Genomic DNA, 24,161 nt, shown 5'->3' on the forward strand with positions numbered 1-24,161 from the left:
GAATTCCTGCAGTGAAAAAGTTCATCTTCTGTTGTCCTCTCACATCAAGATCCATCCACATATTTGTTTTAAACTTGTAAACGGTGCTTGATCTGTGCATATTTCTCTCCTGATTCAGACCTTTTCTCTGTAGAAAGCAATATTATTTATAGAGGACTTGTATTTTAGCCAGAAGTTAAAAATGTCTTAATGATGGACTTGTTTCTTAGAAGCACACAGCTTTTCACTTCACAAGACATTAATTGATGGACTGGAGTGGTGTGGATTATTGTGATGTTTTTATCAGCTGTTTGGACTCTCATTCTGACGGCACCCATTCACTGCAGAGCATCCATTGGTGAGCAAGCGATGCAATGCTACATTTCTCCAAATCTGTTCAGATGAAGAAACAAACTCATCTACATCTTGAATGGTTTGAGAGCGAGTACATTTCTTTAGCAAGTTTGCATTTTTAGGGGAACTGTTCCTTTAAGAGTATTAAAGTTAGCATGAACTGTTATAATATTATATCAATATATTTACTTCCATCATACTCATGTTCATTTCTTGCTGACTTAAGGATTGTGTGTTATGGAAGTGTAAGTGTGTATGAATTACCTGTGAGTGTCTGCAAGACTAGCTGCCACTTCATGTGAACAAACTGCAGAAGACAAAGATATAAAAAGAAGACATGGGTCATAAACAGAAGTTTAAAGCCAATTGTGTAAGGCCTCATTAAGAGTTGGCGTTACTCCACTCACTGACTTTTCCAATAAAACCAAAGTGGAGCTTTTATTTTTTTGTGCCAACTTGACAAATGGGGCCCTGCATAAGAGAAATCAGCATTGCAATCTACAGTGTGACTGACTGATTTTCAGCTAGAGAGAACATGACTGATGTGGGATGCATGGAAGGGTTGCAGCAAGGCCAGCTGGCAGATGAAGGTTATAATGAGGGATGAGGCTTGATGCCACGCAGAACACAGTCCGAGGAGCTAAATGGGGACTAGAAGTGGGAGAGAGAATCTGAGGAGCAAAGGACGGGGTTAAGATGACATTGATCGTGGAGATCTCTGTGGGACTGGAACTGTGAGGATGTATGAAAGGGTCTTACAATAAGGCCATGCAATACTTATTCAATTATTCACTTTAAAAACATATTAGAATATATGATGCAGTATATTTCCTATTTCACAGAACATATTTGTTGGAGAGAACAGAATTGATGAAAAGTATACCTTATGAATGAAATCTTATTTTAACTTAAACATTTTTATTCATTTTCATTTGTAATTTGTTTGTAATATACAGTGGGCTCCCAACAGGGTTATAACCAAAATTAAAACTATTATTATTAATTATTTTTGTTTTGTTTTTTAACTTACAATCCAAAATAAGTAAATAAATAAAAACATATAGCTGCCAAGGCAACATTTCTCATTTTCATTTAGTGTAACTTGTACTACAATAACAAAAACTGAAATAAAAATAAATAATAAAAATGACAAAAACAACTACATTACTCAAACTTGAATATATATATATATATATAAAACTGTAATAGTATCTCAATGATATACTAAAACTACACTGGCTCCAAGGAAGGAAGGTAGTAATTGAATTTGCACGTAATTTAATACAAAATATTTAATTACAAATATTATATTATGAGTATAATAATTTATGTGAAGAGCAGAATTTAAAAAGTAAAAAACATTAGTATTTGATGTCATATAAGTACACTAAAAATATAAAAATGTACAATCTTATAATGTAAAATATAATCTTAAGTACTTACTAATGTTTCTTAGTTTTTTTTTACACTTTAACCATATTTCCAAGAAAATTTAAGTAATTATTAATTTACATATAAAGATGGTCAGCTACGGACAACTTACTGCATTTAATATAAAATTAAACTAGAATACATTTTCATTTAATTTCAATTAAAATGCAATGAAATGTCTGAAAACATCACATTCAGTTTGCACTAATTTTAAAGCATATTTTTCTAATAACGACTCTTTTTTACAAGGGCACTAAAAACGTTTTTCTAAAAGGTGAACTGCGCTTGAACCTTTGAAATAAACAAATCAGAATTTCATCCAGGTGTGATATAAAGATGGTTAAACGAGTGAAAGTGTAACTGATTTCGATGTTAGTGAATGCCTGAACCTCTGATGAATGATTACTGTCATGGAGGAGGATGTAAGGGTGTATTCACACCAGGAAAGCTTTGGTCCGGACCAAATACAATGTTGATTTTTTTTGTTTGTTTGGTGCGGTTCGCTCTCACACTTCCCTTTTTGCAAGTGAACCAGAAACTGTAAACAAAACCACATGTGTGCTTAAGGTCATCCATTCATTGGTTCATCCATTAAACCGTGCCAGAGTTCGTTTGAAAGTGGACCGAGACCAGCTCTTCAGCTGGGTCTCAGTTCGGTTATTTGGTGCGCACCTGAGTGCGACTGCCCGCCCAAAAGATCTGCACCAAAGGGGGAAGTGAACTTGAGTTCGATTGAATCGAGCCAAACAAGACGTGTGAATACACCCTAAGAGAACATTGACTAGCCCTCAGTGGAGGAAGAGCAGAGCGCTGATGATCTAGGAGAACACACACAACACAAGCAGGCACGTTTCACACCCACCAGGCCAACCTCCCTCAGGAGTACGCCGAGGCTTTCTTGCTGTAGTGGGACGGGGGGCGGCGGGCGACGTAAGAGGGGGGCGGCACCCTGATGAAGGCATGGGGAGGAGAAGTGAAGTTGTGAGGTGAATCGGTGTGGATGTGACAGAGAGGACGGAGGAAAGTGAGTGGAGAGGTGTGTGTGTGTATTGAGAGGAGATAAATCACATTCACATAGCTTGGAGAGAATGACTCTAAAGTGAACACTAAATGATTACACAGCCATGAATCTTAAATAAATGCTCTAATATTTTTCTAAATCAATGTAAAAAGGGCTAATATTACCTAATTTGATGATGCTAAATTGAAAAAATTTTTTTTTCACAAAATCAGGTATTTTTCTAATTATTTGTGCATCACCTAAAGGAAAAGTGAATGGGTGCCGTCAGAATGAAAAACACAAGTAATCCACACCACTCCAGGCCATCAATTAACATCTTGTAAAGTGAAAAGCTGTGCTTGTAAGAAACAAATCCATCAAGGCGTTTTAACTTTAAACGTTTTGACTTGTAAACGGTGCTTGATCTGTGCATATTTCTCTCCTGATTCAGAAAAGATGACTTTTTCACTGAAGAAAGCAATATTATGGATAGAAGCTTAAAATGTCTTGATGGATCTGTTTCAAAACATGCAGCTTTTCTCTTCACAAGACATTAACTGATGGACTGGAGTGGTGTGGATTATTGTGATGTTTTATCAGCTGTTTGGACTCTCATTCTGACGGCACCCATTCACTGCAGAGGATCCACTGGTGAGCAAGTGATGCAATGATAAATTTCTCGAAATCTGTACTGATGAAAAAACACATCCTAATCATGGATGGCCTGATGGTGAGTAAATATTAAGCAATTTTTCTTTTTTGGGTGGATTATTGCTTTAATGCACTTATCAAGATAACAAAAGTCAAATGTCAAAAGTTTCAGTTTTAAAATAACAAGTTCAGATACTCTTTACTGACTTCACTGATATTTAATGTCAAAGAACTTTACATAAACAATTATATAAAGAGAAAGTGACATGCTAGAGCAAAATACACCTAACCCAAATTAGGAAGTAACAAGTATTGGATTCATTCAGCAAATATGATGCAGGCCGGTATTATAATGAATCTTAATTTGATGTATTTTAACAGTATTTTTCTGTTTAAGTGATCTGACTCTGATAGTTGAGAGAGTTTCGATAAAACATCATCTTCATCTGGTTCCTGTTTTGTCCACATGGTGGCACTTCTCGAAGCAAAATCGGCAAACTAGGAAAGGTTGTTTTGAGTTTAAGACTCCAGAAATACGCTGAGTCATTAACAGTTTTAAAGCAGTGAGACATTAATGTGCATTATGAATAAAGTAGAAGATGTACAGGCATCAAAGCACTGGGGCGAAAGAGAAAAGCTGCTTTCTGTGGCAGTATGCAAAAGTGGAGCAGGAAAAGAGTTGTGAGTTTGCATGTGTGTGTTCTTACCAGCTGGCTCTCACAGCTTCAATATCGCTGACTAAATTTTGCGCAAGGCATATTCCAAATATCTGTGGAAAAAGAGAGAGAAAGATGAAGTATAAATAGCAGAAGCAGTCAGCGATTGCAGATGAAGGTGTTCTCACCTGCAGCAGAGCGATGCCGATGAAGATCCCAGCCACTACTGTCAGGTTGTCCTGTAGCCACTTCTCAAACTGCGGCACACAGCCTTTGACATTAATGTATGTCTTCTGCTCTGCATCCTAATGATGAACACATGAAACCAGGATCAATGCTTTAAACTCTTACTGTGCATGTGTAGAAAGAGGACAAAGTTTGAACACACATACTTAAGCTATTTCTCATGTCATTTTACAGATCCTTAATCTAAATAAATATGCATATGTTTTGTTTACATTTTATATATATATATATATATATATATAGCTATATCACTGTAAAAAACTTTTTTTTTTTTAAATTGTAAATAAAAATTATTGGTGTATATTTTAGAGGAAAAATACTTAAGTGTGTGTTTTTTTTTTAAACTTCAGAATTTCACTATTAATCACAATGTGTTAGTAATTTCTTTACATTTTTCTTTATATATAAAAAATGTAAGATAGATTTTTTTCTTTCTTTTGGTCTCCATGCATTACCCATACTTTGCAAACAGTACATTTGTGTCAATAACAAGTTGTGTTATTCATTACAGTTTTGAAAATATTAATAATAATGAGTATGTGTGTCCAAACCTTTGACTGGTACTGTACATGATAAATGTGCAAATATCTCAGGGTTAATGTTAAATGATAAAGCTGCTCACATTTTTGGATGTCAATTTTGTTGTTGCAAGTTGAAATAATGTCTGATGTATAGCATGTCATACTTCGTCTTCTGCAAAGTTTATGCCGTCAGAATATGTGTTTGTGTGAGATCACATCAATTTCAATTCAAACTCAAGATTTTTACTTTAATTTTTTTTTTTTTACTTTGTAGCATCACTTATTTTATACAAATATCTAGCATGATCTTCCTGCTTTATTAATTTTCCATTCATTCTTATTAGTCTATTTTTAAATGAACTTCTTAAATTATAACATTAATTTATTAAAGTTCATAAATCATAAATTATGTCAGAAATTATGAAAATAACTTTTATATGCATGCATATTTATGTGCATTATTTTACCATTGTGTATGAAATGAATAACAGCTTCCCTGTTTTACAGGTCAGTCAAACGGGCCTTTACTTTGAGAGTTGTGCGGTTGATATATTGGCTCTCAGACGCACACAGAGGTGAAGTGCAGAAGACAGCGGAAACACTGACGGAGGGAGTGTAAAGTCTCAAGACTCACCGGTTTTTCCCGAACATCATATCCACACTGTGTGTTGATTACATCCTCCTGCAAAAAACATAATTGATGTGGAATTAATGGAAGACAATGGTAATATTTCAATTGACAGGAAGTATGTTGACAACGTGAAGAATTCCAGTGTGGGTGGAGTGAAGAGATTAGACTGGAAATAGCACTCTCTGAGGGAGTTACTTCGTCATTTTTATAAGTCTTCCTCCTTACAAACTAGTAACAGGATGTGACTGTCACCCCTTCGAATCTTCATGACTTATTTCACCTTGAATAGTTGTTGTTCCTCTTTCAAATCTCTTCTGGAAATCTTGTTTTGAACATTTTTAAACAAGTTTGAATTTTAAACATTTCATAAATTAATAGACTCTGCATGTACACTTTATTTTAGAAAAGTTATAGTAATTAAATGACTCTTTATTTAGTTCTGCTTTTATTATTCTAACCATCTGCAGTTTCCCTCACACTGAAATGATGAATCGCTGCATTCACAGAAGGGTCATTGTCAATGATGTTTATTTGTTATGAGTTAATAGCTCATAATAGGCCATAATTTCCGTCCTCTTTGCTGTAGATGTTGTGCTCCCGGTGCTTGTTTACTTTCTGTGAAATGTTATTTTTACTCTGTTCACGTAGACCAAATCCGGTTTAATACTCCCCTTTTGTTTCACTCTTTGTCATGTATTGTTTGCACTTTCCCCCTCACGCTTTAGATAGCTGCATACAGATTGTGCTTGGAAAAGAACTGAACATTTGTGGAGCAAGACAGCAAGTATCTCACTGGCAACATTTTCAAACTAAGTCTTAATTGCATTATTAGGGGTTCAAGCGCGTAGCGCCGAAACCCTATTGTAATTGTTAGAATGGTCGCGGACGAGCGATTTCCGCGTAAAACTGATTGTGCAGACCAAAGCGTAAGTCGTAGAGACTTGAAACTTTGAGGGATGGTGGTACTCTCACCGCCTACAATGTGATCGATGCTCGCCCCAATCGGCCTGACGGGGGCGCTACAGCGATCAAAAGTACAAAATTGCTCATAACTCCTAAACTGTCAGTCGCAGACTCAAATGTCTTATGTCGTTGGAATCCTTTTCTCACTTTTTCTCAGATTCGATCGTGAGCTGGCAAAATTTGGGGGTATTTCGCATTTTTTTGAAAAACTTACTTTTTACTTTTTTAGTCCTAGGTTTTTCGTCCTGATCGAAACCAAACCAGCGCAGAAAGATTCTCTGGAGAGTGAATATCAATAATTATCAAAACAAAAGTGGAACTTTCGACTCACCGTTGTAAAGGGACACCAAAACCTTTGAAGGGTGCAGGGCCACTTTAGTAAAATGCCTATAACTCCTGAACGGAATGAGATATCTTTGCTAAATTCAGAACACTTATGTAAGAGCTAGATCTGAGGTCACAGGAAAAAACACAAAGATTGGCCACTTGGTGGCGCTATAAAAATGGCTATAACTAGGCAACCATGTGTCCTATCAACATGAAAATCACTGTGCACGGTCTTGGTCCAAAGTGCCATAAGTGTCTAAGGGGAAACTTGCATATCTCAAAAAAACTTGGCCGCCATTGGCCGATGAACTTTGAGCACCTATTAGACAAGGTTAACAGAGGCTGATCGGAACTAAACTCAGTGGGCCTGTTTGACTCATGGCCTCAAAGGTCTGTGAGAAATTTGAAAGAAATCGGCCACTGGGGGGCGGTACCGCATTTTTTGAGGGAGTAAAAAAAAAACGGTAAATTGCGCAGTTTTCTGCTCATAAGCGCAATATTTGTATCGTATCATAGACCTCCTCGTTCCGAACAACTTTGTCTCTAAAACCACTGCTGTCAATCTAGATGTGAGAGAAGATGTGAAAAACCTACTTTTGCAAACTAGTCCTAGGTTTTTCGCTCAATCTGGAAAAAAAACTCTCTAGGTCAATAATTATCAAAAACATGTTGAAATTTACCCTTTTGGAAGCTATAACCGGGTCGTTTAGAAAAGGGCCCTATCCAAATATACCCAAAAGCCTATGAAGCCTAAGCGAAAACTCAAAACTTTACGAAACGCGGTGAGCACATGCGAAAGGTGATTCTAAATAAGCATGCAAAGTTTCAGGGAGATCGGACCACAGCTGGCACTATAACAGTCATAAACGTTATAAAAAGATCATATTTCTATCATAAATTGCTTGGATTTGCCAAAAATGTTTGTCTATTTATAGTCTAATTATCGTTATCGATCAAATCCAAGAAAATATTGAGACATTATTTTTTGTCAATATCGCACAACCCTAATTTATATATAATATCACTTGCTCACCAATGGATGCTCTGCAGTGAATGGGTGCCGTCAGAATGAGAGTCCAAACAGCTGATAAAAAATCATCACAGTAATCCACACCACTCCAGTCCATCAGTTAATTCTTGTGAAGTGAAAAACTGTGTTTGTAAGAAACAAATCCACGATCGCTTTTGGCCAAAATGCAAATCAATAATCCATTATAACGCTTCCTCTATCTCCTGTTGTCCTCTCACTTCTTTGTTTAGAACTGTTTTTGCTTGTAAACGCTTGTGCTTGTGCTTGATCTGTGCGTACTCTATTTCTCTTCTGATTCAGACAAGACAACAGTTTTTTTTTTTTTTTACAGGAAAAAGCTATATTATAGACTGAGGACTCTAGCCAGAAGCGTTTTAGGTTAGGTTACCCGTCTTAATGATGGATTTTTTTATTACAAATGTGCAGCTTTTCTCTTCAAAAGATGTTAATTGATGGACTGGAGTGGTGTGGATTACTTGTGGATTATTGTGATGTTTTTATCAGCTGTTTGGACTCTCATTCTGACGGCACCCATTCACTGCAGAGTATCCACTGGTGAGCAAGTGAATGCTACATTTCGCCAAATCTGATGAAGAAACAAACTCATCTACATCTTGGATTGCTTGTAAATATTTTAGTGCATTTACATGTTTGGGTGAACTATACCTTTCATTCAGTTGCCATAAAAATGAATCTCTTACCGCTGGGTCTTTGGTGCAACAGGAGAAGGGCACGCCACATTTTTCTCGGCTGAGGTTGCTGTCTGTGCAGTTGAAGTAGATGTTGAGGTTCCAGTCATCTGCTCCAAACGCCCCACAGCATTCCCACTGAAGAAAGGCAAACATTGTGCATGCAATTATATTTCTTTGGTTTTGGAACCCGACATTCATCATAAAACTGAGATTAAATTGCAATAATTTGGAATATTAGAAAACTCTAATAGGAAGCATTAAATGCATTAGACTGTATCTGTTTAATACACATCAATGTCACAGATGTGGCATAAGCAACCGTGATCCCCCATGTTTTCCCATTATACTAGTATTTGATGTTGACATGCAGTGCTTTTCTGTGTCTGTCTTCTTTATCATGCAAGGTCAGCAAGGAAATAACATGACAGCATCTGCCTGACTCTGATATCTAATTAAATCTGTCCTGAGGAAAGGCATCTGCTGGAAAGAGATCTGCAGTACAGAGCATTAAGCTGGAAAAAACACAGTAAAGCTGCAGTTGCAGTGCAGTGTGGGACTGTAGCATGGTTTTGCTCAGGAAACAACGTCATTTGTGTGCCAAGTGTGAACTTCTACTTGTATCATTAAAAGGAAACTGAACTTCGTTACACTGACAGATGTCACACTGTTAACTGAGTAATGCAAATAAATAAATAAATACATAATATAAGTGTTAACAAGACAATTGCATGTTTTTCATGTATTTTTCACTAGAATATTAATTTGTATATCCTACTGTTACATTTAATGGGTTTCTTTATTCTTTTTCAAACACAATATACAAGAATATGATGAATATATGAAAAAAATTTGTAAAATATGAAAACATAGAATATGACTTCTATGTTTGAACCCTAATGCGAGTGACATCATAAATGTTTTTGAACATTAAACAAATATTGTGTGACACAAAGCACAAAATATTGACTGAAGTAATGCACTTTTAACCTTGCAACATTCACAACATTTTAAATGCAAATATTAATATGTTTTCAATTATAGGTTATTAAAAGGCATGCCAAAACTAAGTGCTATTACTCCATATTGTTCTTCAGTTAGCTTTGATAAATAATTACAGGTACTTTGCAACACTGTAACCAGCATGAATGAATGAACCAAATGGGAACTTGGGGCAAAATGCCACCAAAATTAATAAAATTCAAGATATGAGGACATAAAATGAGCCCCTGTATGCCCCTTGTTTTTTATATTTACAGCATATGATATTTTAAAGCAATATCACACATTATAAAGTTAATATTAAGTTGAGTTTAGTGTCAGCATTGTCAATATTGTCTGTTTTTTGCTCTATTTCACCAACAAAATTAGTTCAAACAAAGCTGCAGGAGCAATATGCAACACTGAATCTGTGTTTTTGGATTTGAATCAGTCTAACGAATGATTCAATGACTCACTCACATGCAAAAGATGAATTTTGTTGATACGGATTTAATTTAATTGGTAACAGTATTTCAGATTCACTTCAATGTACTCACATTTAATTAGAATAATAAAGCACTATATCTATCTATCTAGTGTCTCTATTGGGGTCATCTTGTAGTGTTTCTCCCAATGTCTATAGTGGTTTTGGACTTAATACTTCAAGTCTGAGATGAAAAAATAAGATTTCTTAGAGCTCAATAGGTACTTTTCAAATTAAATCCTTCTCAGATGAGAAAAACAACAACTTTCAGACCCAAATGGCACCATTTCCTGAGAATGACCAAGTAACCGTCTAAATATCAGCACATTTTAGCCTTGAAATAAACAAACTTCTGAGTAGTGTGAAATCTTTCTATTCAAAGAAGTGAAGAAACATGAACTGACATGGATCTCAGGAAGTGCACTGTGTGCTGACAGTGAATAAGGAGTCTTCAAGTCATACTGTTGCTATGGAAATCGCCTCTATAATGACGTGGCTCAGATAAACTAATAGTTAGCTTTTTTTTCTCCTGTGCACACACATTTTTTCCCCTTTCATCTTGTTTACACCTTTCCTCATTTTCACTTTCTAGTGTATTTTTTGTCTGTATATTGGAGACATGAGCACTCTCTGCTCTCTAGGCTGCAGTCTTACATATTCCTGAGTGAAGTCGATGAGGTTCTGCAAGTCAATGTCATCTCTGTAGGCTTGTATGTTTTTGTTGATGAAAAAGTTGAGCTGATCTTTAATCCAGTCTTTAAAGACAAAGGCCAGGACACCGGCGGTCAGCTCCAGGAAGAAGATTATCCCCAGAAACACAGAAAACTGGGAGAGGAGAGAGACAAATAAACTTTACTACAGTCATTATCACTCATTTTACCTCTATACCGCATCCACTGAATTATTTATTTTTCTGTAATAAAATATCAAAATTGAGAAAAAGATTGTAATTTTAGTGAATGTATTTTTTAATTATTGTTACCAAAATGCATTGACACTAGTTTAATTTAAGAGTCAAAATAAACAAATTAATATATACAACATACTAAATGGCAATAAATAAATAAATGAGTGACATAAGATTGTAAATTAATTTTTTATTATTGTTTCTAAAATGCATTGCAATTTATGCAATGTGAGTCTAAGCAAATACATACATACAAAATACTACAATAAATATTACAATATTGTAATAATCTTTGCAATTTAAGTCCCAAAATATTAAATAATAAATGCATACATTCAAAATATCAATATAAATAATGCCACTCATGACCTCAGATTGTAAAGTATAAGTTTTGTGATTTTTTAAAATCGTTTTTGCAAATGAAAAACATTTTAAAGTGCATTTGTTGATCCATGTTCTATTACATTATTTCTAGCAGACATGTATGGGTAAACCAATGACTGGTGTTAGATAAGTACGGTGTGTTATGAACAGTGTTATTTGACATCCAGTTTTGTCATAATATATAATCACAGAAGTAATCAATCAATTGTTGCATTTACAAAGTGACAAATATCACATCAAATATATTCTATTAGAGTATTTTCTAACTGTGCCTAAAATGCTTTGTACATGCAGTCTCTGGTAGATGTTCGTCCCGCACTGTGGAAACACCCATGCATGTAAGTGTTAAAAAAAAGCCCTAATCTGTTTTGTAGGCGGCTACACCTACACCTAATAAGAATCAAAACTTGAAAACATACAAATTTGAGCAGAAAGGTGTTTTCCCTCAAGGCCCCGATACAGCCAGCGAAACCCAGGATGAACATCACCCCTCCCACCACCAGAAACAACCACACTGGATCAAATCCACCCATATCCGTGATGGAGGAGATGTTAGACAGAACTCCCTGAGGAAGACACAGAGCTCTAATTAGTTGAACGGCTTCCCAGAGCCATGAGAATTTGTTTCAAATTCAGTTTCATTTTTTTTCCACTGCACCTCATACAGTATGGGACATCTCAACTTCACAATCAAATAATGATAAATTGTTTGGATTATGCATTCAATTCTGTTTTTTTCTCACCTTCTCACTCCATGCCCACAATCCGATTCCAAGGAAAGCCACACCAAGCAACTATAAAACAAGACAGATATGCCATTACTTTAGCAATGGTGATTGTGATAAACACATTGTTTTAAGGAAGCAAAGCAGATTAAGAGGTTTTAAAAGGTTGTGAATGTTTTTGAGATGTTACAGCATGCATTGCACATTATTGAAAACAATTTCACATTTCATATTTGTTCAATTTTTTTTATTTGTGGAACACAAAAAAATAAGAATTTTAGTAAACAAACACTTTCGCATCCCATTGACTTCTACTGAACCAAAACTGTTTGTAATAAAACTCTCTTAACGCTCTTGATGCTAACAGTGCAACTGATACTTTCTGTTCCACTCTGACGTCTTGTTTAGATACAAGCCCTTATCTTCCAAGCCAGCCCGTACCACCCCTTCTGCCCCTTGGCTATCTGATGTTCTCCAAAAACATCGTTCTAAACTCAGGGCTGCGGAAAGGGTTATCAAAATCCTACTGACCTTAATTTATATCGATCACTCCTCTGACTTTTCTGCTAATGTTTCAACTGCTAAAAGGACATACTATCATGACAAAATTAACAATTCGCCTAACTCTCGCATGCTGTTTAAAACATTTTCCTCCCTCCTTTGTCCCCCTCCTCCCCCTGCTTCATCATCTCTAACAGCTGACGACTTAGCCACATTCTTCATTAATAAAATTACAAACCTCACTGTACAATTTTCCACACCACAAACTGCCAAACACATCTTACCAGCAAACATACACTCTTTCACATCCTTCTCTCCACTCTCTGAGGCAGAGGTCTCTAAACTCATCCTTTCCAGTCATCCTACTACCTGTCCGCTTGATCCTATTCCATCTCATCTCCTTCAAGTCATTTCTCCTGCAGTTGTACCTGCACTCACTCACATCGGTAACACATCCCTTCACACTGGAATTTTTCCCTCAGCATTTAAACAGGCTCGTATAACTCCACTTCTTAAAAAACCCACTCTTAACCCAACTCTTTTAGGGAACTATAGACCGGTTTCCCTTCTTCCTTTCATTGCAAAAACACTTGAACGAGTTGTGTTCAACCAAGTCTTTCTCACACAGAACAACTTCCTGGACAGTAACCAATCTGGCTTCAGAAGTGGACATTAGACCGAAACTGCCTTGCTTTCTGTTGTTGAAGCCCTAAGACTTGCAAGAGCGGCTTCCAAGTCTTCATTACTTATCTTGCTGGATCTGTCTGCTGCTTTTGATACGGTCAACCATCAGATCCTCTTGTCAACCCTATTGAGAAAGGGCATCTCAGGAACCGCACTCCAGTGGTTTGAGTCTTACCTCTCTGATAGGTCCTTCAAAGTATCTTGGAGAGGTGCGGTATCCAAGTCGCAACATCTAGCTACCGGGGTGCCTCAGGGCTCAGTTCTTGGACCACTTCTCTTTTCTGTCTACATGGCATCACTAGGTTCTGTCATTCAGAAACATGGCTTTTCATATCACTGCTATGCTGATGACACTCAACTCTACCTCTCATTCCATCCTGATGATCCGACGATAGCTGCTCGCATCTCAGCGTGTCCAACAGACATTTCTTGCTGGATGAAGGACCATCACCTTCAACTCAACCTAGCTAAGACAGAACTGCTTGTAGTTTCAGCTAACCCATAGCTTCATCACAATCTCACCTTCCAGTTAGGCTCATCTACCATAACTCCTTCAAAAACAGCCAGAAACCTTGGAGCTGTGATTGATGATAAGCTGAATTTCTCAGACCACATTGCTAAAACTGCCCGGTCCTGCAGATTTGCATTATACAATATTAAGAAGATCAGGCCCTTTCTCTCGGAACATGCAACACAACTCCTCGTTCAGGCTCTTGACTATTGCAATGCTCTCTTGGCAGGTCTTCCAGCCAATTCTATTAAACCTCTACAATTAATCCAAAATTCCGCAGCAAAATTAATCTTTAATGAGCCGAAAAGAACGCACGTCACGCCTCTGGTCATCAATTTGCACTGGCTACCAATAGCTGCTCGCATTAAAATGAAGGCATTAATGTTTGCCTACAGAACCACCACTGGCTCTGCACCCCTTTAGCTAAATTCATTAATTCAGACTTATGTGCAGACAAGCTTGCGTTCTTCAAGTGAACGACACATTGTGCCATCCCAAAGACGCACAAAAACCCTTTCACAGACTTTTTTATTAACTGTTCCCATCTGGTGGAATGACCTGCCCAACTCAATCCGAGCAGCCGAATCCTTACCCATCTTCAAGAAATGGCTAAAAACTCATCTGTTCCATCTGTACTTGACCCTCTAACTCTAGCACTCTCTATTCTAATTTTATTTTATCTATGTCTTTTTATTAAAAAATTAAAAATAAATTATCTGTACTGCATTAGGCTAACCAAGACTTATAATAGCACTTGCACGTTGTTGCTCTTTTGTTGGTTTTGATTGCTTCTTATGTCCTCATTTGTAAGTCGCTTTGGATAAAAGCGTCTGCTAAATGACTAAATAAATAAATAAATAACAAAAGTGTGTGTGTGAACTATCCATTTAAATGTTTATTTAACCCACAATTATGTATAAAAAATAAAGTTCAGACCAACCTAGAGTGTAATATTACACTCTGAAATGTAAAAACTAATTGTTGTTCATGATGAAAAGACTGAAAAAATCATGCTGTCTGGGCATGTGACACAAAGCCTAGATTACTATTCTCCAAAGTAAACAGTAATGTTTTCATTTCAAAACTCCCTTCCCAGTGAGCCAATACTGAACATTAGAGATAAAAAGATGGCAAGCATTTCCCGTCAGCTCAGATCCCCTCAGCCTGGCCAAACATTAGGTCATGACTCATTACCATTGACTGTAAAGGGTGCCAGCCTCCGTATATCACTCTTAAGGTCTTGTTTTTATTTCAACAGCTTCTCATGTTACACTCTGACACAGTTTCTGCAATCTGATCTTATACGATGGCATCTGAGCAGACATCTGGTTCTTCCCATGAGACGTATGTCCTCATTGTGTCCATAGGGCTGTGATTCTGCTAGCCTTTTAGAACTGGAGAACATTGCCCTTATTTGTACCTTATTTCTTCTTATACTAAGTTTTTTTCCCTTTCTGCCAAACATTAAACACACAAATATGTTCATATTAACTGTAAGGCTCACAAATGTGACCCTGGACCACAAAACCAGTCTTAAGTCACTGGGGTATATTTGTAGCAATAGCCAAAAATACATTGTATGGGTCAAAATTATCTAATTTTCTTTTATGCCAAAAATCATTAGGATATTAAGTAAAGATCATGTTCCATGAAGATATTTTGTAAATTTCCTACCATAAATATATATAAAAACTGGTTTTTTGATCAGTAATATGCATTGCTAAGAACTTCATTTGGACAAATTTTCTCAGTATTTAGATTTTTTTGCACCCTCAGATTCTAGATTTTCAAATAGTTGCATCTCGGCCAAATTTTCTCCAATCCTAACCAACCATACATCAATGGAAAGCTTATTTATTCAGCTTAATGATTTTGAAAAATTGACCCTTATGACTGGTTTTGTGATCCAGAGTCACAAAAGTTGTGGCCTAATGATTAGAGAGGCCTGCGGATGGGTACATTTTCAGCAATTTTTAATTTTTGCTCTATGAGAAAAATAATAATGATAAAAAAAGAGCTAGACGTGGATGGAGACACATGGACCTGAATGTCAGCTGTGCAATACACAAATACATTATTGCTTTCAAATATAACCACTGTGTTTTAGTGGGGTCAAGACCTTTAGTCAGATCACCCATCTGCACTGTATATCACAAGCCATCAGACTGGGGAAACCACCAGATTTTCATTCACTATTCAAGAAAACACTCACAGCTACATTTTGCCAAGTCGTTTCAGTCTAAACGGCCCTGTCTGTCCCTCATAACGCTCCATCTTTTCATCATCAGAGCGCCCACTGTGCCTCACACAAGAGTTTTTGTGTACATGAATCATGCAAGACAACAGTACACTGATTGTGGGTACAGGGTCTCTCTCATACAGTAGTTCTTTTACTAAAAAATTTACTCTAACTCGGACACAGTACAGTCCTGTATTTACTTAATACACTGGGAAAAAATAGATGTGGGATTTACTTTCACTTTCACTCAGAAATTTCTAGTAAATTTAACAAATATTTACAAAGAAATGGCAAAACATATTCCAATAATCTTTGTATTATTTACAACCTTTAAAAAATCTGCTGCTTATTAATAAGTAGTAAGGTAGTTTAGGTTTAGGTATGGGGTAAGATTAAGAGATGGTCACGCAGAATAAGACATTAATATGTGATTTAGAAGTACTAATAAACAGACAGTATTTTAGTAATATTCATGCTATCTATTTTCTAAATGCATGTTATAGATCTTATTGCATATGTTTGAACACCCACATCTCCAAATCAACCAATGCACAAAACCAAGTTCCCACACTACTTCTTGTTCGAATCCACTTGGATGCATGTCAGAATATGGAAGAAAAGATCTCTCGCTACTTCTGTTTCACAACAACTTGTTTTTTTTTTTGAATTTTAAAACATTAAAGATTTTTTATAAAGTGGTTGCTAATAGAAGGAGACCTTGAGAGTGAGGAATGAAGGACAATTTAGTTTCTTAGACTTGAATTCAAAAACAGAAAGAAGTTTTGTGGAGCACAAAGGCTCCATTCATTCCCTTCCAACTTCGCACACAATGGAGCGAACCGGAAAACTCTGTTTTTTCCAGCATCACAGGGTGTTGTTTGTGATATTAAAGCTGCACACACACCCAGTCCACATGTCTCTGTGGACTAATACATGGAGAAATGCATATTCCTTGGCTATTTGCATGTGTTTATTAAGCTGAAAAGTAATGTATGCATCAGCATCAGATTCAGTCAGGACATGGAAAGACACTAAAGAGAATGAAATGGCTTCACAAATATTCCCAGAGCAAACATGCATTATGATAATTTTCATAACAACCAGCTGCTCCATTAAAGCTTAAGCATAATGGCTGCACTTCATTTTACAGTATAGAGAATTATATAAGATTACTGTATGCAATGAATGGCCAATGGTCACATGTAGATCATAATGCATGCATGCATTGTTTTGCCTTTATTTTATATAAAATAATTTTTTATGGAATTTATTACTGAATCGACGTTGAGTTTAAGTAATTCAGTCTTTAGTGTCACACGATTCTTTAGAAATCATTATATTAGTGCTGTCAAATGATTAATCGCATCCAAAATAAAAGTTTTTGTTTACATAATAAATGTGTGTTTACTGTGTGTATATATATATATATATATATATATATATATATATATATATATATATATATATATATATATATATATAATATAAATAAATACACACACATGCATGTATATATTTCAGAAAATTGTTATGTTAATATATTACATATTTATTTATAATATAAATTATTTTAATATAAATATAGACATGAAAATATTAAAAAAAATATATATATACTGTATGTGTGTGTATTTATATACGTATAATAAATATACACAGAACACACACATATATTATGCAACCAAAAACATTTATTTTGTATGTGATTAATAATGATTAATCGTTTGACAGCAGTATCTAATACGCTGATTTGCTGCTCAAGAAACATTTCTTCTTATTATTATCAATGTTGAAACAGTGGAAACCGTGATACACTACCATTCAAAAGTTTGGGATAAGTAAGATTTAATTAAAAAAATAGAAAGAAAGAAAGAAAGAAAGAAAGAAAGAAAGAAAGAAAGAAAGTGATACTTTTATTTAGCAAGGATGCATCAAATTGAGTAAAAACAGTTATAATGTTACCAAAGATTTCTATTTTTTTAATTTTCATCAAGGAATCCTGAACAAAATAAAAATACATAAATCAACGCTGACATAAGAACATCATTAATAATTAAGCAACAATAATAACACACACACACACACGCACGCACGCACACACACACACACTTGGCCAGTCCATAATGTAAATGCACAACCTTTTTAGTTAAATATATTATATTCTTGTTCACCATCTGGCATCATGACCAGAATACTCTTAAAGGAAATGACATATACCTCATTCTGTATGTAAGCCAGAAAAATGTCACAGAAACAAAGGAGTGCTTTGACTTAAGGAGCAAGCTAGTGGAGCCTGACTCACTTTCAATTTGGAAATGCATTCAGACAGTGTACCGAGACGAGAGCAATATATTTGAGGTGTTATATGTTACACAGGCAAAATAAAACTATTGCTTTAGTTGATTTTATTTCTAGTGCACAACTATTATTCTTATATATGCTATTTGCAAACATGCTTATACAAAAACACTTCTCATACACCTGCTCTCACCAAAAGAGACATTTTCATTTATAGATCTATGAATCCATCTATTTGGGAGGTTTGTTTACTGCTTTATCTGAGAGCCTTAAAGGGGTGTCATTGATGTCAGCTATACAAGACTATTGTGTACTGCACTTTTTAAAATTTTACTTTCAGTAAAATACTTTGTATCCAAGCTATGTCACAAAACCCCCAATGTTAACACAAATAAAGAACGTGAAAAAAGACAAAAAGCATTACTCGGTTGAGATCATAACAGGAAATTATGAGCTCAGCGTCCAGTTATAGTGTCACACGTCATGGCAAGACTTCCTCAAAATATGAAGTAAAATATACAAATACATTCTAACTTGTGTTACCATCCAGTCTAACCTAATGAAATGGCAACTAGAAAAAGCAACGAATTCATCCTTTAAGAAGCGTCAGTGTTATTTTTAAGAAATCAATGAGTTCAACCAAACCTCGAATAGTGTATTATAGGACGTATGGCAGTAGGTGACACATATCACATTATATCTATTAAAAATCAGTTTAATGATCACCTTTTTGATTATTTAAAAGATATTTGTCTTTGTAACGAAGTTTTTTCTGTTGTGAAACCACATTAAATTGAGTTTAAACAAGTTTCTTCATCAGTAATGCCATTTGAAGTGATTGAAAATATGAGACAGCAGTAAACGTGTACAGTAGCTAATGTCGAAGTGTATGAATTTCATTGAGTTCTGTACAGTAGCACAGTGAACGCTCAATAATAGCGCCCTCATTACTGAACCTCACAGGGCTCCTGTGAAAGGATGAGCGTCCCAGATAACACTCAAACTAGGTGATGGGAAAAAACTAGTGAACACTCAAACTAGGTGATGGGAAAAAACTAGTGAACACTCAAACTAGGTGATGGGAAAAAACTAGTGAACACTCAAACTAGGTGATGGGAAAAAACTAGTGAACACTCAAACTAGGTGATGGGAAAAAACTAGTGAACACTCAAACTAGGTGATGGGAAAAAACTAGTGAACACTAACTAGGTGATGGGAAAAAACTAGTGAACTCAAACTAGGTGATGGGAAAAAACTAGTGAACACTCTAACTAGGTGATGGGAAAAAGCTAGTGAACACTCAAACTAGGTGATGGGAAAAAGCTAGTGAACACTCAAACTAGGTGATGGGAAAAAACTAGTGAACACTCAAACTAGGTGATGGGAAAAAACTAGTGAACACTCAAACTAGGTGATGGGAAAAAACTAGTGAACACTCAAACTAGGTGATGGGAAAAAACTAGTGAACACTCAAACTAGGTGATGGGAAAAAACTAGTGAACACTCAAACTAGGTGATGGGAAAAAACTAGTGAACACTCAAACTAGGTGATGGGAAAAAACTAGTGAACACTCAAACTAGGTGATGGGAAAAAACTAGTGAACACTAACTAGGTGATGGGAAAAAACTAGTGAACTCAAACTAGGTGATGGGAAAAAACTAGTGAACACTCTAACTAGGTGATGGGAAAAAGCTAGTGAACACTCAAACTAGGTGATGGGAAAAAGCTAGTGAACACTCAAACTAGGTGATGGGAAAAAACTAGTGAACACTCAAACTAGGTGATGGGAAAAAACTAGTGAACACTCAAACTAGGTGATGGGAAAAAACTAGTGAACACTCAAACTAGGTGATGGGAAAAAACTAGTGAACACTCAAACTAGGTGATGGGAAAAAACTAGTGAACACTCAAACTAGGTGATGGGAAAAAAACTAGTGAACACTAACTAGGTGATGGGAAAAACCTCTTTTAGTTCCCTTAAGAAGAGAACAGTTCTTAAAAAGAAAAAAAATTCTTAGTGTGAAGAACATTTAAGCATCTAAAGAATCTTTTTCCACTATAAAGAACCTTTTGTGCAATGGAAAGGTTCCATGGATGTTAAAGGTTCTTCATGGAACTCCAATAAAGAACCTTTATTTTTAAGAGTATAGGAGTGCTGCAACATGGGCAGAGTTGTAACATCATCAATTCATGCAATTATAAATGTTACATGAGTGAAATCACTATTGTACAAGACCACCAGGCTCTGGAGGTGACAGAAGGTGTACGAACGGGATTTTGTGATAAAGTACTTTTAAAAGTAATGCATTACAATATTGCGTTACTCCCTAAAAAAGTAACTAATTACGTTACTTAGCTACTTTTTATGGAAAGTAATGCATTACGTTACTTTTGCGTTACTATTGAAATATGAGCAGTTCTATTTATAGCAAATGTAAAAGCCCTTTTACACCAAAAAGTGTAATGAATAAACCTCAGGCTGAAGGAAGAGTAAGTTCACGTCTGTAGAGTAGAAGACAGCAGAAGAAGGTTCAACACTCTTCAGCAATAAAACACAATGAAGCACAATTGTTAGTTTATCTAAAGTCCTGTTTGCTTATTAGTATGGTTGAACTGGATCATTAAAGGTCAGCAGCAAAGACATTGGTTAATAAAATGGGATTAGATACATTTGTGTTGTTTAACATATTTAATTATTGCAGGTTTGCGTCATATTCTGAGTTTGCATTTTACGGTTTTAATTCATTTTGATGAATACTAAATCAGTTTTTCGCGAGTGGGATGAATTAATGCACATCCACATTTAGTCTAGGACTACAGTAACAACATATTCACACATGTCAGTCAATAAATAGGAAAAAAGTAACTGGCGTTACTTTAAAAGTAACTTTTTGGATATTTTAAGTAAGATATTTTATTGTAAATTAAAAAGTAATGCGTTACTACTAGTTACTTGAAAAAAGTAATATTATTACGTAACTCGCGTTACCCCCAACACTGCTCATCTTTGGCTCATAATTTGTAAGGGATCCACAAAAATTTCATAAAATTTGCAACAACTGGTTTTCAATGTAGCATTTTATTGGCCACAAAATTTAGATTACACAAATTATGGTGCTTACTTTGATGTAAATGTGAACTAAACAAATCAAGAATGTACCACAGCAATGACACTTAATTATTGGACCGTCATTATTAACCGCTTGATTAAATCACAGGTATACCAAATGCATGTATTAATCTAAAAAGCCAAATAATTCTGGAGGCTCAAGATGAACCTCAAAAGACTGCAACCCTAAAATTACTATAGACATTTAAACGTTTTTAAAATGTAAAATAAAATTTATAATTTGTTTAATATGTTTACTATTTCAAATGTTTCAAATTAAAGGTGGTAAATTGGAATGGGGTATATTGGGGAACATTTTGAATCTGAAAACTGAAACTGAACTTTAGAAAAAAAATGAACTGAAACTGAATCTTATTTTAGCTAGGCCTATATTAATGCACAACATTAACACTGATAAGTGCTAATCTATTAATGTTAGACCTCGCTGTGATAAAAAGGGTAGGTATAACAACATCACTCTTTGTACTTGACATTATTTTCTAAATTTTTGGGATGAATTGTTTTTTTCAAAACTATCTTTTGAAGCATATTCAATCCAGGACACAGGATCCATGTGTCGGGTTAAGGTGTAGAGTAAGGTGTCGGTGTAAGGTGTACAGAAGTACAGTAAGGTGTTGGTGTAAGGTGTAGAGTAAGGTGTCGGTGTAAGGTGTACAGAAGTACAGTAAGGTGTTGGTGTAGAGTAAGGTGTCGGTGTAAGGTGTACAGAAGTACAGTAAGGTGTTGGTGTAAGGTGTACAGAAGTACAGTAAGGTGTTGGTGTAAGGTGTAGAGTAAGGTGTCGGTGTAAGGTGTACAGAAGTACAGTAAGGTGTTGGTGTAAGGTGTAGAGTAAGGTGTCGGTGTAAGGTGTACAGAAGTACAGTAAGGTGTTGGTGTAAGGTGTAGAGTAAGGTGTCGGTGTAAGGTGTACAGAAGTACAGTAAGGTGTTGGTGTAAGGTGTAGAGTAAGGTGTCGGTGTAAGGTGTACAGAAGTACAGTAAGGTGTTGGTGTAAGGTGTAGAGTAAGGTGTCGGTGTAAGGTGTACAGAAGTACAGTAAGGTGTTGGTGTAAGGTGTAGAGTAAGGTGTTGGTGTAAGGTGTACAGTAGTGTAAGGTGTACAGTAAAGTGTTGGTGTAAGGTGTACAGTAAGGTGTTGGTGTAAGGTGTACAGTAGTGTAAGGTTTACAGTAAGCTGTTGGTGTAAGATGTACAGTAAGATGTTGGTGTAAGGTGTACAGTATGTCGGTGTAAGGTGCACAGTAGTACAGTAAGGTGTCGGTGTACAGTAAGGTGTTGGTGTAAGGTGTCGGTGTAAGGTGTAGAGTAAGATGTTGGTGTAAGGTGTACAGTAGTGTAAGGTGTACAGTAAGGTGTTGGTGTAAGGTGTACAGTAGTGTAAGGTGTACAGTAAGGTGTTGGTGTAAGGTGTACAGTAGTGTAAGGTGTACAGTAAGGTGTACAGTAAGGTGTTGGTGTAAGGTGTATAGTAAGGTGTACAGTAAGGTGTTGGTGTAAGGTGTACAGTAAGGTGTTGGTGTAAGGTGTACAGTAAGGTGTTGGTGTAAGGTGTATAGTAAGGTGTACAGTAAGGTGTTGGTGTAAGGTGTACAGTAAGGTGTCGGTGTAAGGTGTACAGTAAGGTGTACAGTAAGGTGTTGGTGTAAGGTGTACAGTAAGGTCGATGCATTGCTTCACAGAGAGAAAGCCGATTATCTGTAGTGCGCACTTGACTCGGCTGCTGTCCTGAACATCTGAGACAAACAGTTATAATATCGCAATGAAATGAGTTTATATTAACACAAATACAGGCGTCTGCTACACGTTCAACATAGAATAATCGATTTAATCGACAAATTCTGGCTGTCTTGTACAGTATATACCGGCTTCTGGCGTTTCAAACAAACAGAACAAAGGATCTGAGCGAAATAATATCACATGCATTGACATAAACAAACACTGATGCATTATATGTGCTACAAACACAAGCTCTTACCCAAAATATTATGTTAAATCCAAAAATGAAATATTTGATGCAGCAGCTGACTTCTTGACCATTGTAATGCATTCCTGACATCATTTGGCTCGTTTTCTCCAAAACACGAAGCAGGTTCAGTTTATTACTCCGTTCTTAGGACATCGATGTCAAACTGTCCCAGTAATCTTACTATCCGCATAAAAGAAACATAACGCTGACCAACTAAGTCTAACTGTCATTTATAAACAGATCCGCTGACTTTAACACAGTGTATGTCGAAATAAAGCCCCTTCTTCTCCGCAATTAGTTCACGTCGCTCTTTTTATACTTGACATGGCTGCTTTTGATTGACAGCGCTAGTAGCCAATCAGCTGCCGCGCCTAAACCCTCCCCCACTAGGACACGCCTCCACTCACGAGCACGCGCTTAAGTAGTTTTCGCTAGACTGCGTGCACATGCAACATTGCTCAGTTTTTAGGCTGTTATTTGATGCGCAGTTAATTCTGTAACAAAGTGAATGCTTAGAACGATCGCTTTTTGTAAACTGCATTTTAAAAATTGCTGCCTGAAAGCGGGAGAGACGAAGATCAGTGCCGTTTTCACACATAGGGGAACAATATTGTAGGCTACTATGAATATTTGACTATTTTATAACCTAAAATGTGACCCTAGGCTACAAAACCAGTCATATTTATAGAAATGGCCAGCAATAGATTGCATGGGTCAAAATGATCAATTTTTCTTTTATGCCAAAAATCATTAGGATATTAAGATAAAGTAAATTTCCTACTGTAAATATCAAAACATATTTTTGATTAGTAATATGCATTGGTAAGAACTTAATTTGGACAACTTTAAAAGCGATTTTCTCAATATTT

At 36.0% G+C, this 24,161-nt stretch overlaps 1 protein-coding gene across 4 annotated transcripts in view; it reads right to left on the bottom strand.

Moving 5' to 3' along the window:
- Window positions 1-23,648, bottom strand: part of LOC306878969 (tetraspanin-5-like) — a 25,589-nt gene extending 1,941 nt beyond the window's left edge. The window contains exons 1-9 of one of the 4 annotated variants that reach the window (XM_079431608.1): window positions 23,302-23,648; window positions 11,978-12,028; window positions 11,654-11,800; window positions 10,598-10,768; window positions 8,491-8,616; window positions 5,473-5,520; window positions 4,260-4,376; window positions 4,123-4,184; window positions 598-640 (exon numbers count right to left, since the gene is read on the bottom strand). In XM_079431608.1, the coding sequence (XP_079287734.1) occupies window positions 628-640; window positions 4,123-4,184; window positions 4,260-4,376; window positions 5,473-5,520; window positions 8,491-8,616; window positions 10,598-10,768; window positions 11,654-11,800; window positions 11,978-12,028; window positions 23,302-23,385 (819 nt within the window). In that variant the 5' untranslated portion in view covers window positions 23,386-23,648 and the 3' untranslated portion in view covers window positions 598-627. Of the gene's footprint in view, window positions 1-597; window positions 641-2,523; window positions 2,714-4,122; window positions 4,185-4,259; window positions 4,377-5,472; window positions 5,521-8,490; window positions 8,617-10,597; window positions 10,769-11,653; window positions 11,801-11,977; window positions 12,029-12,249; window positions 12,354-13,319; window positions 13,548-23,301 lie in introns of those variants that run through there. The other 3 variants (XM_079431609.1, XM_079431610.1, XM_079431611.1) reach the window with 3 other exon arrangements.
- Between the last annotated feature and the right edge of the window lie 513 nt (window positions 23,649-24,161).

Source organism: Barbus barbus (assembly GCF_936440315.1).
Source record: "Barbus barbus genome assembly, chromosome: 2".
Classification (NCBI taxonomy): Eukaryota; Metazoa; Chordata; class Actinopteri; order Cypriniformes; family Cyprinidae; genus Barbus; species Barbus barbus.